The sequence below is a fragment of the Antennarius striatus genome, chromosome 14, assembly GCF_040054535.1.
Source record: "Antennarius striatus isolate MH-2024 chromosome 14, ASM4005453v1, whole genome shotgun sequence".
Taxonomy (NCBI): Eukaryota; Metazoa; Chordata; class Actinopteri; order Lophiiformes; family Antennariidae; genus Antennarius; species Antennarius striatus.
The window spans coordinates 10,150,973-10,168,537 of record NC_090789.1 but is presented as its reverse complement, the minus strand read 5'-3'; the positions used below and the strand labels follow the sequence as shown (position 1 = coordinate 10,168,537).

The 17,565-nt window shown below is 38.4% G+C and overlaps 2 protein-coding genes across 2 annotated transcripts; one reads left to right on the top strand and one right to left on the bottom strand.

The window, feature by feature from the left end:
* The first annotated feature begins 1,916 nt into the window (after positions 1-1,916).
* On the top strand, positions 1,917-4,163 carry ndufs6 (NADH:ubiquinone oxidoreductase subunit S6). Its single transcript, XM_068333204.1, has 4 exons — positions 1,917-2,100; positions 2,389-2,442; positions 3,006-3,128; positions 4,024-4,163. The coding sequence occupies exons 1-4, from the start codon at positions 1,927-1,929 to the stop codon at positions 4,090-4,092; spliced, it is 420 nt and encodes a 139-aa protein (XP_068189305.1). The 5' UTR covers positions 1,917-1,926; the 3' UTR covers positions 4,093-4,163.
* Positions 4,164-11,155: 6,992 nt separating this feature from the next.
* Positions 11,156-13,944, bottom strand: irx4b (iroquois homeobox 4b). Its single transcript, XM_068333846.1, has 6 exons — positions 13,644-13,944; positions 13,201-13,389; positions 12,783-12,883; positions 12,236-12,392; positions 11,831-11,984; positions 11,156-11,736 (listed from the first exon to the last, which is right to left on the bottom strand). Exons 1-6 carry the CDS (start codon positions 13,686-13,688, stop codon positions 11,156-11,158), a joined length of 1,227 nt encoding a protein of 408 aa, XP_068189947.1. The 5' UTR covers positions 13,689-13,944.
* Positions 13,945-17,565: the final 3,621 nt, after the last annotated feature.

Sequence of the window (17,565 nt, the reverse complement as noted above, 5' to 3'; positions counted from 1 at the left end):
CGTTGTGAAAACATTAAAAAGTGATTAATATTTTTTACATTTTTGTTATGGATGACCATACAATTGACGCAGAAATGCATTTTTTCTACTGCAAGTAAAATTTAATGCAGTAGTTGTGTATTTCCCTGTAATTTGTAGTCTATGTTCAAAGTGTATTTTTTACCTTCTTTCCAGATGTTGTTAATGTTCTTACATTCCTTATTTTGTAAAATGATCTCTGATGCCTTAAAAGGTGTGATACAAATTAAAGTCAGCATGAAATGAATCTCACATTTGTTACACTGGTGCCATCAGGGGGTACAATGACTCTCTCAGGAGGTCAGCACGTGGTTGAATGGATTTTATTTAATTTTATACTGTTTAGTGTAGTGTATATCTTGTGGTATGTCCTGTGATGTCAGTTTCTTTTTCTTCTGGCGTTTATCCAGTATTTATCGTTATGTAACGCCTGAGCAATGGATATGTGCAATTTCCTCCGGGATTAATAAAGTATACATCTATCTAAATATTTAGGACATTTAAAAAATCATGGATTACAGATCATCATAAGCCACACCGAACAGTTAATTTATTGTAAATACCCTATGCTGTTTTGCTATTTTGAGCTATTGCTGCTGCAAACAAAAAAAGAATAAGTGAATGGAAAAGAACAACAACAAAAACATTTTTCAGCCAAATCATTTATTTTGTAGCAAAGATTTTCCAAATGTGCCCAATGTCTTTAATATTCCTCCAACATTTTAGAACTGCCTTTGTTTGTGTCTTGGATTTGTCTTGCAAAACACAAACAAATGTCCCCTCCGTCTAACAAAAAAACAGTCTCTGCAACGCTTCTTCAGGGAAGACTTGGTTTTCATCCCTGCTGACTGCTTGATGCAGGGAAGACGTTGACACTGTCCAAAGAGAGATGACCCACACTGAGCAGAGCTGGAGGAGAGACACTGGTTGATGCAAATTCTGGATGATGACAGGGACAGTGCGCTGGAAACTGATTTTAGGGTCCAGAGACCCCTCAGAGTAGAGAGTGGTGAGAAGATCAAATTCAGCCCTTTCCCCTGAAACACTTGGCGAGTTAGAGAGGGAGCGAGGTGCTGAAATAGACGATGTGCCATGGTGTCAAAAGCTACAGAAGGATAGAGGAGAATATTTTAAAAAATTATTTTCTCTCTCAAACAGAAATAAATTCACCATGACGTTGTTGCATTACAGTAAACCCCATTAGGACAAAACACTGTTCAATTCTTAAGTAAATATCATAGACGCCCAGATTAACACACCCAGCTATCAAATGAATCTCATGTACAAATTATGTGACGGCAGATGGCAATTTGTGAGAAGTATGGAGTTTTACACGAATCCATTATAAAAGTCAAACAAAAATATACAATACTGTATATTTTATTTTTTATTGTGAGGCTGTATTGAATGGTAGCTAAGGATGTAGCATGTATCGACTGATTAGCACATTTTAGCTGCTAGTTCAAGCGCAGCTTCACACAAAAGTGGCCTACAGTGTCCATACATTACACAACGCTACCACAAATTTAAAATGTAAACAAACCTTTTATATGTTTCTTGGGGGTAAGAAACAAGAGATATGTCCTGATTGTTGAGCTTGATGCGCCACAACACGACCGCTGTGCTGATCTTGAGTGTGGCGATACAAACGCTTACTTCCGCTTGTCTATATGATAAATTTCTCCCTCAGTATAGACTATCAGGCAACTGGCCATGTTGAAATATCTCTCCATAATGACATATACGGCGTTATTTGTTACCTTTTAAATAGATGTGCAAATTTATTGTAATAATGTAAAACGAATATATGGCATAGTAACGTAAACTTAAATCCTATGATGGGACATACAAATATTCTGGACCTGACAGACAAATTTTTTGATAAAATTTCAGGACGCTTTCGCCGCAATGTCAGTTGGGAAATTGTCTCTAGTAAACATGGCGGCTACGTTGGGTAGGCTGTTGTCCTTCAGCAAAAATGTTAAGGCGTTAGCTTTACCTTCGAGGTTGTCTGCTTTAAGTGCTCATTGCTATGGCGTTGAGACTTCCAGTACCGGCGAGCCCATAACTCACACAGGCCAGGTAGGCATGCAAGTGATTCTCCCGGATTCTCCGGTGTTGTTTATACCGAGTGGTCCAACGTCAGTTTAGCATCAAGGTGTCAGTGTGGCTAGTAGATCCATTGTCGGACAGCCGCCTATGCGAAGCTTTTTCTTTTGAAATGTTGCATTGAAGAGTAAAGGGCAACTTGTGGTTTATGCTATTTTTGCAATTAGGAAAATATTATGTTCAAAGGGACTTCTGTGACTAACATCAAAATAACGGTGACGGAGTGTGAACCTGCGATGAAATTTCATAACATTTCCTCAGGTCTTCGATGAAAACGATCACAGGAGAGCAAGATTCATCCGCAAACAGAAGGAGGTGAGATTAGGAAATACTCGAGTCAGCAAATTTAAACGAAACCGGTCAACTCTGACTAAATCTAGCTTCGTTTCTGGATGCATAACATCGATGCAGTAAGTTTATAAATCTGAATTACTGCAGTAAATCTGCCCGTCATTTCACATATTTAAAACATTTTCACAAGTATTACACTTGCATGTTTTACTGTAAATATACTGTAAATATCGACAGAACCTTTACTGTACGTAAATACATCAGGGGCATTACAGGCCTTAATCAGTATGACACCCTCTGCCTTTTAGACCCTTGATTGACAAATAACTTCTTTATTAATAGAAGGTAAAACATTCAGTGCTTACTATAAAGTACTTATGATTCTTGATGCTGGACGACCGGTTACAGATATTTTCTAAACACATGCCTCATAGTTGAATTCAGATTTTTTTTTGCCCATATTAGATTTTGTCACTCAGACTCCTAATAAGGGGACAACTCTGTCATAAAGCACATGGTTGTATCATCAGCCTTTACATTTTACTGTGCTGATAACTACAGAGATCTCGTTGTGTGTGTGTGTCAAGGTGAATAAGAACTTTGCCATTGAACTAGTGGCAGAGGAGCCAGTGACAGATATTGAGGCCAGAGTGGTGTCCTGTGATGGAGGTGGAGGAGCCCTGGGCCACCCCAAGATCTACATCAATCTGGTGAGAGTCTGCACACACAAGCATAAACGTATATATCATGATATGGTGATAAGATCGTTTGTAGTATAAAGTTACATATACAGGATAAATCACATGGTGTATTTATCAGTCATCTCTGTCATGATTTCTCTGAACTGTTTGTTCACAACCACCCACTACTTTGGTTACTTTGGATCAGAATAAACTTTTTCTGGAGTTAAGGCACTTGTTGGCTGTTCTGAATTAATTGTCAATTACTATTGATAATAAAAGATTCTTGAGTTGTTCCTAAATTTTGGGAAAGGGGATTGTCAAATGTGAATGAATGAGTTCTAGGATAAGGTGGATACATAACAAAGGATGATTAAATATTGTATCCTAAAACTTGCCCTCTATATTCTGTTTGTTGAAATTGTGTACATATATGCATAGTCATTACTCAATGTTCATACTGTACAATGCAGTAATAATGCAATGTATAGGTTTATAACTATGGATTTTGTCTTACTGCATGTGAAAAGCAATATGTCAGCAGGGAATTGTAGCTGCTTAAATGTTTCAAGAGTTGCTGTACGAGAACTGCAAATGTGGACAAAGATTAAATTTGACTAAAAGGCTATAGCAGATTCATTCTAAGTTGCAATTTTTCATTAGCATCAAATACTTTTGCCTCACACATGTGACATAAACCCAAATTGTGCCCAAAATTGCAATTTAATATTGGCTTAACAATGAGATTCATGGACGTTTGAATCAAATAATGTCACCATGTGTACTCTATGGTTTTCCTCTGAGATCACCTGTGTTTTATGTGATATCTTTTAGAGTTGGATCATTTATAACCATCTTTGCAGGAAATTAAGCAAATAAGTCACTCACACTTTCTCATTGTATTCTTTTCCATCTCTTTCTCCAGGATAAAGACACAAAAGTAGGCACATGTGGCTACTGTGGATTACAGTTCAAGCAGAAGCATCATCACTGAAGCTTTGTCTTATTTTTTGCTTCTCTATGTAAATCACCATATTGGTTAATAAATTATGTCTGTCTGTCTGAGTGTGTTTTAATTAATGCTTTTTTTGTTTAGTTTCCAGGATGTAGGGAATTGGATAGAAAAGGAAAGTGCAGTTCCTCACTGCGACGGCAGAGGTCAGCAGTGTTCTGTAGATGGGTTAAATCTGCCCCATGGAGACGATCGTGTCCTGCAGCAGAAAAACTAGATACACATTTTCCATTGTACAAACTAAACCTGCTTATTTTAAGCACGAACACCGACAGGTTTTAGCCCAATAAAAAATCTTGCTTTAACTTCTAAAAATTGCTCTAACTTCTAAAAAGGGAAGGTTAATAGGTTACAAAAATATCTGCTCAATTGTTATCTGTACCATGGAACACAAAGAGGTGCTATCTTGTAGTTACAGTCTTTTCAATTAGTTTCCATCGATAAGCAGGCAAGACGTGTCCAGTCTGTGGTGCTTACTGCAAGGAGTGCCGTGGCATTCCTTGTGTATTCGTCCCACACAGCTCTGTTGAGTCTTCATCTGCCAAGCCTGGAAGACGTCAAGAGGGAGCCGGCCTGATAAGACACACTAGTGCGGAACAATACATGTTTGAAGAAGATCATATATATATTTCATCAGGCTTATTCTCCATAGACCTCTGCATGCCAAATTGGCCTGCACTTGGCTCAGGCTCCAGACAGCACTAGCCTGTTCTGTCCCCAGTGATGCAGCCAGTGGAACTGCATTTTCCACACCATAGAGCTCAGGTTGAGGAGAGAAGTCAGGCTGATATAATTGGCCCTGGTGACTCCTGAAAGTGAGGCTTATGCTGTAGTTAACCTCATCTATAGTCAGACCTTTTTGGATGATTGAAGGGAGGAGAGGTGTATTGTTAAAATGAGACAGGCGCGCCAGGTTAGTGTCAGAGAGCTGACGTGGTCTTGCGGTTAAGTCTGAGCAGTTCAGTGGTGGTGGTTGGTTGATTGCCTGAGGCAAAATCTTTAGATGAAACTGAGCATATGAATTGTGCTGAATTAAACAGTGCAGCGTTTTTATGCTGGATTTAACTGCACTGTTGAATCATCCACTGCTCTTAAAGTTATCAACCAACCACGTTGTTCAAAATCATATATGTAAAATAACTTCACACTATAAAGCTGGATTATACCAATTTTATGGAAGACAATTTGCAGCTCCGCCTTGAAATCATCTGAGAGATGTCTGGCTCCATTCAGTTAATTTCTGCATAAAAATTATAAGCGCAAGTCATATGCAAAATGTGACCTGCACTGTTGGGTCAGGCTGTTTAAAGCTAATATAAGACTGAAATCATACTGAGAAGCTCACTGCTGAGCCACACAATAGATGATGGAGTTAAATGCCATTGAATTCCTTAACATTGTGCCCCTTCACAACAATCACTCATTCCACGCAAAACATCCTTCTCGGTGCTGTAATTGCCCTATTAAAATATTTCTCCTTGAAGATGTGTCATATTACAGACCCACAGGCTCATTAAGGAGCTTCCTGTAGCCAATTATCTGAACCTCCCTGTCTGGAAGCCACTGTGACCAAAAGGAGCTCATGGGCAGATTGAGGAGCAGCCCTTCCCCAAAACCATACCCACGATGTAAGAAGCGAAACAGAAAAGTGACCTTTGGTCATTGTCTCAGGTCGTCTCCAGTCAGCCCCACTTTAGAGTAAGGTGACAGGACTTCTGACCTTTACGATGGAAATAATGACTTGTTCTTGTGCAGAGGGTTACCACAGGGAGTGAGACACTTCTGGCAACATGTGACAATTTTTGGAGGAGAGTTTGCACTCAGCACTTTGATAGCAGAAACCAAAGTGTGTGTGACAAGACACGAGAGGCTTCAAAACTGTATATGTGTTTGTGTGTGTGTGACAGGTGATGAAAGGAAACAGGTATCAGGAGGAGGACTAATTTAAGTTGTCAATACTAACTGAGCAAACATTCCAGTGGAAACTTTACAAGAGGAAGTTATTCTGAAAATATTTTTTACAGGGACAGATTGGATGATATTGACTTTCGGCCAAACAAATGCTGTCAACACATTCAATATTTAACCTGTGAGCCAGTTGAGTGAATAGCAGTATATACATTCTCCAAACATGCAACCCTAACCTAACACTGAGGCTTAATCATATAAAATGGCCCAGGGAGAAGGCCTTCATGTCAGACTGGATGTTGAGAGGATGGCTTGTGTGTCGACAGCAGACAGGTGATGTGAGCCAAGCGGAAGAAAAGAGAGAGGGGGAGACGAGGGGTTAATATGGAGGACAGATACTCAGAATGAGATATGGGGATAGGGAAGGAAGTAAAAAAAAGAACAAAATGGGTGAAGGCTTAACAATTAAGGAGAGGAAGACAGAGAAAAAATCTAAATGAAACCCTCAACCAGTCATGCTACTACTTTTTTCTTTTAGTTGTGGGAAGATCTAGGGGCAATTTTAAAACTCATATGTTCATTTTTACGTTTAACACCTCTCGCATCAATTATTTGGTAGAGAACCTTGTAGTATAATTTTAAGGAAACTTTATATATAGAGCAGGCCTCAACAATACCCTCCATTTTATTGACTCAACAAGCCCCCCTGAGAAGGCACTTGGCAACAGCAGTAAGGAAAAACTGTGTTTCAACAGGAAGACATTTCAGAGCAGACCTGAGAACGAGGTAGGCATCCTCGACAGGTCGAGTGAGAGAGACAGAGGGAGAGATTTGATTTAATTTTTTTGATTTTTAACATCACATTTATTCAAAAAAGTCCAATTACAAATATTCACGTTGACACAAAATCCAAGAGATTCACATAAAGAGGATTTTAAATAGTATTGTGTGTTTTCTGAACAAATAAACATCTAACCTTTTAACATTTATCAAACTAAAAAAAAAAAAAAAACAGACAAACTTTAGAAAAAAAAACAATTATCCGTTCTCCACAATCATTTCTTCTACAATCGTGTCTTTTACTTTTTCCTTAGTTTTTTTTCAATCTATAAAACTCTCGGTCTGTAAAAACTGGTTCACCACTTCTTGTTTTACTTTTCATATAAAAGCTGACGCAATCCAGAAACATGTTGAGGTCAGGAAAAAAATGTTCTAGTTTTGCCCTCGAAACTGTGTCTTGAAGGAATTTTTTTATCTTTTGGGGATCGTATTTTTCTGTTGCGACCTCTTTCAGACTGTTGTCATTTTTGTTCTAAGAGTTAGTCATATCAGGAGGTGTCTCAGGTGTTTCTTTAGCAATTTTCATTGCTTTATTCATTCTTGTGTTAATGTTTTTCCTTTTAAGAGTTATCTTTAATAATTCCTTGTCTATCACAATATCATCATCATCCTCGTCCTTCTCCAGCAGAGACTCTACCATCCTGGCGGCTGTCTCTCTGGCCCCTTCAGCCTTCACCATATCACTCTGTCCATCCTTTGTGTTGTAATCCGTGTCCTGCGTACTATTCTGTGGCTCCGGGTTGGCGGCCGGCGACTGTTTAACCTTTGCGCTATCACCTGTATCCTTCGTGAGAGAGAAAAAAAGAGATGTACATTGAAAAATATAAACCATAACCCAAAATCACACACCTCTAAAAATGTCTCCACCTAAAAAACTGAATAATTAAAAATTGATTTCTGGATTTTGGATCTCATGGTGACACAATTTGTATTTGTGTGAGATGATCATCAATTTGATCGATACACCCAGGCAACGCAAACACTGTGATGTCACTGTGAAGATGTGCTCTACCTGGATCTGCCTTGTACCAAAATAATCAGATGACCCTGAAAAATCTCAATAAAATCTCAAATGTTGAATATCAAGAATTGCCCCCAACTTTATATGTTTTTAAAAAATATGTATTTATTAGGTCTTCAACCTAGCAAATTGACTCTTGCTAGGTTGAAGAAAAGCAAAAGGGATGTAGAATCCACATCCACACTCATCATCTGCCTCAAAACACATACATTACGGTCCTCTTTTGCCTGAGATCCAGATATAACAGAATCTCATCAAAATCTATTGGCTGATTTTCTGGACCTGTTTTGGACAAAGAGGAGTGCTGACTGTGCTTTGCTTACTTTTCTTCTTCCTTCATCATTGACTTATATCTATTGTTATCCAACATTACTCTTTGCTTTTGTCAGGATGATCATTGTTTGATTGTAATGTGTACACTCTGTCTTACCTGTCGCTGTAGGGAGAATCTACTTTTCACTATTAGGATACATAAGCTTCATCTTTACCTACTCTTAAACATACATGGCTTGACAAAGACTTCCAACCAAACACTTAAAACTTGATTTGGACTTGTGACTACAGATAGTGATAGAAACTCTTGTTCAAAGACAGGAGGTTTAATTTTAACTTGCAACAAATGAATAGTTAATTTTATCATGTTTTCTTAAAGAGGAACCCAATACTTTAAAAAAAACAAAAAACTTTTAAAACGTTTTATTGTTTTTGCACATCTCAGGGCCATTGTGGCTCCGTTTCCTCCTTGAATTACATCAGTTTTAATCCTCAGTGTATACTACATCCTCTTGACAGTTCCTCATGCTCTGTGATGGAGAGACCATATTGTAAACAGCTAATGGTGACTGCAAGGATTACCTGTCTCTTAACCCTATACTCAGCAGTTTGTCAACCTTTAATCTGATTACAATTCTACATGCTTCATAGCCCAACCACCTCTTCGTATGGCATCAGATTTTTCTAAAAGGATACTAAATTGTACATGTTCAATATATTATATTTATAAACAAAAAAGAAAAGTTTGAGTGTAAGTTTGAGTACAAAAAATATATATTTCTGCCAACCACAATCAGATCCTTTTGGTCTACCAGTGGAAGAAAGAAAACTTCACAGAAATAAGAAGTCCGATGTCATTATTTATCATCTTAAATCTAATTTATTTATGAGACAGAAACAGAATGAAATTCTCGGTTGAATTCATCCTAAATTATTTAATCTGAAATGGTTAATTCCATACAAAGCCCAGGCAGATCCCTCCTCTGTTCTGATAAATACTTTATCACTCTTCCTAAATCGAAAACAGACTGAGGAAAAAAGACGGAGGTTACAAAAAAAAAACTTTTCACTCTTTCTTGTTGTGTTTTGTTTTAGAAAGTGTTGGTTTATATATCTCTGGTGCAAAATTTTTCTGTGTCAATATAAGTTACTCAAAACAATTTAAAATAAATTTGCCATAAAGCAGTCAGGCCTAATAATTTCTTAATTCTATTTATTTCAATGATGTGTATTGATATTGGTTGCATGAAAGTAGATAGATATGTAGTAGTAGAAAAGTAGTAGATATACACTAGATGTGACACTTCAAATTATCTACAAGGTTTCATGAAGCAATTTGTGCGTGTTGAATTTTTTTACCGCACCAGGTTGACAAAGTCAAAAGCTTAATGAAAAGGGACGCACCGCTGATTGCAGCTATATCTGGAGTCGAGGTGGAAGTGGCATCGATTTAACAATTTAGCAGTACCCTCCTCTGTGTGTTTCCATTAGTCACGGCTGAATACCATTCACTTCCCCCCTTCTTCCCTCAAAACACACACGCACACAAAGACTCAAAACACACATGACCAGTGCCACAGAGGTATTTTCCACTATTCTTGAACACAGTTTACGTCGTCTGAGATGTTACCAGTGAAGAGTTGCTATGAGAGGACAGTCAGAGAAGTTTGCCATGCTATTAGATACACCTTTTATTTTTGTGAGTCAGTGCATGTGCAGGTTATAGTTTTAGTGCAAGTGTACAAAAATGTATATTTTTCATGTGTGTCAACTGTATAGCCTTCCTGCAAGAACTTTTTGTGGTGACATTATTTTGCTCTAACACATTTGAAAATTAATGACACACATTAGAGTTTTGTAAGTTGCAAGCAGGTTTGGGTCTTTGCAGATGCTAAAATATCTTTGTAACTTTTTATCTGACTGTTTATCAGATCCTGTTGGAACACTGACTGGGTTACCAGGTCTATCACTTTGGCTTTATCTACTCATTGGAAGTGTTGAATATGTTCCTGTAGTATAAAAAAAATATTTGATTTCTTGATTCATTTATAGGGTGGTGGGGTTTTTTTCCCCCTGACTTTTCTAAAGCCAAAAACACAATGAATAATTGAAACATTTTCTTTTTACACTACAATGTAACTTGTGATAAATAGCATGTCCAGTTGCCTAATTTATCTAATGAAAGCAGAAATTGTTGCTCAAGCCACTGAGAATATAATGAAATAGCGTTAATTACATTGTTTGAAGGGGTTGCGAAGTAACATATAGTAGCAGCACATCTGTTTACTAGTGTTTTCACATTGTGGGAAGTCACACATGGTTGCTGATCAAGTGTTGACTAATGTTAACAGTTCTGCCATTCTTCTAAGTGGTTTTGGGGGCTTTAGTTCTCCACCAACTCTTGTAACCATTACCTGAGACAACATTACATCTGCCACAGCTGTAGGGCTATCATAAAACTGGAGAGGCTATGCAAAACTTTTGCCTTGAACGCAAAACCTTACCCTCTGTCTGTTATCATGTCCAGTATGTTTCCAAGAAGGGAATGCTCGAGAACTGCTTGACAAGATACAGCTGCTCACATTATACAATGAGTTGGTTCTAAGTCTTTTGATAAACTGAGAAAAGTTTTTTTTTTTTAATTGGAATGCTAGCTATGGCTTTAAAAATCTGCTACAGAAAGTTGCCATTTCAGACAGCAAAATTGATGGCTGGCTAAAAAAAGAGAAGCCCGTTTCAGTTTACCTGCTTCAGTTTACCTGCCAGGAATCAAGGAATCATAGTTTCACTTGTTACTAAGATTTTTCATAGCAATATTTTCCCCCTTTCATCGTAAACTGACTACAGGGGTGCAGTGCGAAAATTAAAGTTTGACAGTAGATGCAAAGGTAATAGCTGTGTCTGGTGCAAGCGAGCAGTCAACTACCCCAGTCAAAACAACAACGTATGCTCTATAATGTCCAACAGTCTTTATAATCTTCCATTGTTCATATGCTAGTTGCACTACAAAGACGATGTCGACCTAAGAATTTCAAAGGATTGTCCGGGTGTTCTGATGCCAATCACAGCATCATTCAAGCCTTTCCACACATCAGCTGGTTTGGGCTGTTGGAGAGGAGGAGGACCATGAAAAACTCCATCCATCCATTCCCTTAGCGTAGCAACTGGTGATTCCTGTTGTCGCTCCACCTTGCTTAGCGCCATATTTGATTGATACGCTGGAGAGGAAGAGCCATTCGACGACTGCATACATGGAGGGAATTCTGGCTGCAAGCTGGCATTCAAAGACACGGCTGTGTGAGCAATGGACCAGATTTTTGGTTTTATGTCTGTGCCGGGAAAGTCTGAATTTGGATAGAAGGCATTTGGCGTTTGTTTTTGAATGGATGTCAGCTTAGGGTAGTCTGGGGACAATCTCTCTTTTCCATGCAGAGTGTTTGTAAGATGCCCGTGCGAAAGGGCTGAGTCTTTGTTGGCACCAGTGTCCTCAGAAAGAAACTGTTGTTTCCGTTCACAGTCAGAACCATCTGACTCCAGCAGGTCAAAATCCTCCAGGTCACTCTGCAGGTCGGCACACTGTTGATCTGGAATAAGGATCGATGGCAATCATGTCATGTTTGTGCTCATCAGACTTTTAGCAAATCTTGTAGAATGTAAAATGTGGTGACAGATTCTCACCGGGGCAGTCTTTGTCATTTTTAAGCGGCTTCTTTGCTTCATCACTGTCATCGTCACAGCCTCGGTCGTCAGAGCTTTTACAAGCCCGAGGAGACCACGTTACTTTGTTCTCCTTCTTCAGTCTCCTGCGTGCATTTGCAAACCAAGTAGAAACCTGAGGCGGAGGACAAATCGGAAGGGAAGATACAACTGTATGAGCAGGAGAAAACAATATATGTTACAGGTGTGAAGAAATGGAAAATAACTAATAGAAGAAGACAAGGAAAATGGACAGAGGGTTAAAAAAAGGTGTGAAATAATTAAGCGAGCACAAAAGTCGATGAACAATTCACTCCCAACTGAAATGGGAGAGCTTCCCTTCAAGATATAAAAATCTAGCTTTCTCTGTATTTTGCTAAAACCTGCCTGTGTAAGAGTCATCCTGGTGATGATAGCAAGCATGATCTTCTCTCCCTTTGTGGGGTACGGGTTCTTCTGGTGTTCCTGCAGCCAAGCCTTCAGAGTGCTGGTGGTCTCTCGGGTGGCATTTTTACGGCGGGAAGCACCATCGGAGCAGGAATACCTGCAAAATGCAGACATTTGAAAGAATATTTAGGTATGCTATCACCAAAAATACAAGTTTAACATCTTTTACTAAGAAATTAAGAGTAAATTTTGCCTTTAAAGCATTTTAATTGTATCTTGAATGATGTGGAGTTTGAAAACGCAAAAGAAACACCTTATGCCAGTTTCTATAAAATAATTTCCATTACCAATATTCTTCTTACAGTGTTATCCTTATGTGAAAATGTGAAACAATAAAAATAAGATATGTGCTATTTTTTATGAGGGACTCAGCAGTCATATTAGAAGCTGTCAGATATCCATATAATGATGCTTTGAATTGGGCTTAGACAACAGATTCACTGAAGGTAATCAAACATCCTCTATCAGTATGCAGAGTCTGACTCACCCATATCTATCATAGGGATACTGTCCAAAAGTATACTCATAAGGGTAGTAGGAGGTCTGAGATGTTCCCACATGTACTCCATCTTTGGGATCCAGCGGTCCCTGGAAGTATGAAGAAATTTGATTTAAATCCACCCCCAACTGGAATCTTTCAGATTTACTTTACGTTTTATTATAATCTTAATATGCTTATTTTCATACAAATGATCACCCCTGATAAAACATTTACTATCTTGTCACACGTTTATATTCTATCCAGGTATTATTGAGAACGGTCTACTCTGTAAAACATTCAGGGGAACAAGTTGTTCTTCAACTTTTCATTCATCTTGTCTCTCACAAAATGTGTAATTACGCATTTTAAATATCGGAAATGATGGTCGAATGATAATAAACCTACATAAAAAAGTTGTACGTACCCTGGAATAGAGAGCGGTGGCGTCGCTGGAGCAGCTGTTATAATAACCTTGACTCTTTGGGTAAGGGCCGCTGTAGACTCCGATGCCGGTGCCGGAGGTGAGCGCCTGGCTCGGGGAGCGCAGCATCGAGTGTGACGGAGGCGTACCCGGTTCCAAGCAACCGGACAACGAGCTGGATGTCATCAGAAACTAAAAAAATAGATGTCACTTTACAATCCCTTCGTAATCTTTGATTTATTTTATTCCTGTGAGGTTAGGGTTTGTTTGTTTTTTTGAGTTGGGGAAAAAAAGTTGAAAACGCTGAGAACGAAGTATTGTCGCGCTACTTGCTGATATTGTCACACAATGTGATGAAACAATTCACATTATCTTTCATATTTTGCAACTGCCTACAAAGTAGCATTTTCTGTAACTTAATAACATACTAGAAATACTGACTGTACCTGCGGCGCGGTGGAGTAGGAGTATCCCAGCGGAGAGTAAGCCATGGCTCAAACGTGAGAGAGAGAGAAGCTGGTGCGCGGACTCTGGACGACATCCAACAGTATCTGAGCCAAGGGAAGTCTTCTGCCTCTGACACCAGTTTAAAACTAGTCTCCTGATCAAATGTCACTTTTTAAATTAATTAAAAACCTTTTACCTCCTTGTTCAAATAAGGATCACTTTCATTTTTGCGCGCCACTTTCATTTTACGCTCCAGGAAAACAGTCTTTAAAAAGTATTTTCTTGGCGATGTCCTCGCGGTCCCGCCTCATTCACCTAGAAGAAACAGCCTTTGCTGTACCTTTGCCATCCCACAATCCCAAGAAAATGTGTGCGTGTGTGTGTGTGTGTATGTGTGTGTGTGTGTGTGTGTGTGTGTTTGTGTGTGATCAAACCATGCGTCTCCCTGTGATGTGCTCTTTGGTTTTAAGGCGCGCCTGTCTGACGTCAGACGCGTGTAGCTGATATATCAAAAACGAAGAATCTCACCTAATTAATTCTCTCCCGGCTTTATATCAACTCTCATCGAAGAGAACAGTCCCCAGGCATAATGAGAATACGATCAATTCTTCCCAAATAAACACGTACAGCTGCATGCACACAAACACACACACGCACGCACACACGCACAATTCTATGACCAGAGGGGGATCAGCAACGTGATGGCTTGACACTACATTGACACAAGATGATTGATGACTACAACCTGATATTAGCATAATCGTTTTGCCCTGTAGTTTAGAGAACTTGTCACCATGGAGAAATCTCCCTGTCATCCACATATTCATGAGTGGGGAAATTTCAGTTCTCCTCCCAGCAAATTAATCAAAGAATAACCATTCTCTGCATTCCCTTGAGTAAGCACCTTTACCAACTGAATGGGTTGTCATGTTTTTAATAACAAAGTCTTGAGCTGTCTGGGTAAAGTGCAAACAATTCTATAATTTCTTCTCAATCCACCTTTGGATTTTTAATTTTTTTTTAGAGGAAGGCAAGGATGAAGAGTAGGCAAGTTTAGCAGGGACACGGGTAAATCGTAGATTAGTCTGTGTTGTTAAAGATAATTAGTTGCTTGTACAAGAATGGCAGGGGCAGAGAATGATGAGATAGAATGATAGAAGGTTAGATGGGAGCTCCTGAACTGTAGCTGTAGGAGAGAAGGATGAATATTTATTTGGACAAAAGTGTGACTGTGATAATTTTCTCAAGCCACATTACAGTAGCAAAGTTTTTAGGTGTAGTAAGGAACTGTGTGAAAATGATCAGTATAGAAGACAGTTCAGTTGTGGCAAAGTTAGCCTTAATCCTTAAGGAACACTGTTTAAATTAGATAGTTTCATTTTAAAAAATGCTGATATGGGAGTTATATTCCTTTGCACTTTTGGGAAGGAGGAAATCTTTATCATGGAAACCCCATCTTAATGAATTTCTGTCCATATTATATTAAGTGGTTTTCAAATTAATCTGTGGTAAGAGTCTTAATTTCTACCAGGATAATATTCGGATTGAATGGAGTTCATGACTGATGTCCCACATGGGATTTGACTTAGACAACTAAAGTATTGGAGTTAATGTTGGGGGGGGGGGGTTGATTTATTACTAATGTGGCAATAATTTAAAAAATCATACAGTGAACATTTCTGGCAGCATTTCAGTATCAGCATTTCTTCCATGCATTCGAGTCCCTCACTAAATACTTAGAGGATTTTTCAAAAACTAAATTTGCTGATACAGATTTGTTGCATCTAAGTAAGTAAGTCATTTCTTTCAGATATGGTTCTGGTTTAGATGTAAAATAAGGTGGCCAAAATAAAGCAGAGCAATTGCTACTTCGGATTTTTGGTTAATTAATCGTCTTAATTGTCTTTCTTTTGTTGAGAGTAAAGCTAAAAATCATTAACCTACTATACTCTGATAATTTTTTTATGCAGTCCCTGTTATGGAAACTAATTGATGGAGGATCCAACTGGAAAGTGAATGCAGATCAACAAAATGAGAGTCACGTGACAAACTTTTGAAAATAAAAGTGTGATGAAATGAGTGTAGAAAGAAGGAAAACCTTAGAAAGGCAAACTTAGGGAGCAGAAGAAATTGTTAATAGTCTGGAGATCTGAAATGGAGTGAGGGGATGAGGAGGGGTAAAAGGACAAATATTCCCAGTGCACCCAGAGTAGGGCTGGAACAACAGAGTTGCATCACCAGAAAGCATCTCCAGCCCCACAGGGGAGACGGCATCTGTGTACCGGTGCTTGACTGACATTCCATTTGTCCCGTGAAAGGTGCTCATATACTGAACACCATCCAACTGTCTCTCCCTCATCTGTGCTCAAAGCTGGGAAATGAAGTTATCTACCCAAGATGGCACTGCATGTCTTCACACAAAACACGTCATTCACAGAGAATGGCAATTTGTTTAGCTGCTGACAAAGGACATGACCATGTTTAATCATGGTTTCATATATTTTATGGGGGAAATAACTTGTGAGGTATGGATGGATGAACACAGGCAAAGTTGAGCTTCCAAGCTTTTGTTACCTTCTCCCTGGGTGGAAAGAGAGAATATAAGGCATGCATGTTACATGATGGTGGATAGATAATGTTATTTTCCTGGTTTTGAATATTCAATGTGCTACTTATATATTAATATATGGTGTGTTTATAAATTTATGGCATTCCTGCAGTATATTTTTCTTAAGGCCCTGAGTTCGTTAGACCGTGATTATATCTTTGTGATCGTGCTCCCCCAGCATCAATCATTCATTCAAAATGCTCCTCAAAAAAAAATAAGTGGAAGCACACTTTTACTCTCACCATCCTGCATCCATTGCTAGCTATTATGCAAAAGGTTCAGTATGGGGTTAATGATAGAAGCATGTTAATGTGAGGCATAGTGTTAGGCAGTGCATAAAGTGTTTGGGAAAAAGGTCCAAACAACTTCAATTACAAGTCCTTTCAATCATTGTGCGCCACGTTTGAATATTTTCTAACTTAAAGTATGAAATTCATGCAATTTTCATTTCTATTTAACATGTAGATGCTTTTTGAGCCTTCAACTTGGTTTTAGCTATTTTACCCTGAAGCAATGTTTCAGCAAACCATGATGAAGAGCCCAAATTGAGGTGAGTTATATATGGCTATTGTTTCTTGGGCTTCTTTTGGGTTCGGCCAATGCTGAGTGGCGAGGAAGAGCCAATCAGGTAGAGGTATCACCAGATTGTGCATGGAAACACAATATAATAAAGATTAGCATACTTTAATTTAACAAATTGTGTTTTGTATCATTCTTGGTATGGTAATTATCAAATAATAACTAGAGAGTTTACAAAATGTGCTTCAAAGTGATGGTTTAATTTGGTGAAATGGAAATACAACAAGTAAAAAATTGTCAAACAATTCACTCTTAAAGTAGTAGAACATGTTTAATAATTTATCCCAATTAAGAAACAGAAAAATGTAAAAAATAAATAAATAAAATCCAAACAGCCACCACACATTACCCACTTATCTGGTGTTAACATGAGATCCCAAAGGCCCACCTGCTTTTTTTTAGCCCCAAACTGCTCAAAAGTGTTAGTCTGCTTATAAACACATACAAAGAGATAATGGACTTTTTTCACAACAACTGTTCTGTGAGATCATTTTTAAATCATCCGCCACAAGGTGTTCTGAAATAAAGTCAAATAGAATGCTCTCAATGTACAATCCATATTCATTCACTGTCTCCTAATCATCAGACAAAGGTAAGATGAGGTAACATTGCACTTGTTAGACTTTACTGTAAAAAAAAAAAGAAAGAAAAGGAGGGTTTTTTTCTCAAGACCAAGAAGATAGAAGGGGACAAGCAATAACTGGCTCATGAGGAAAGAAACGATCCTTTTCTTC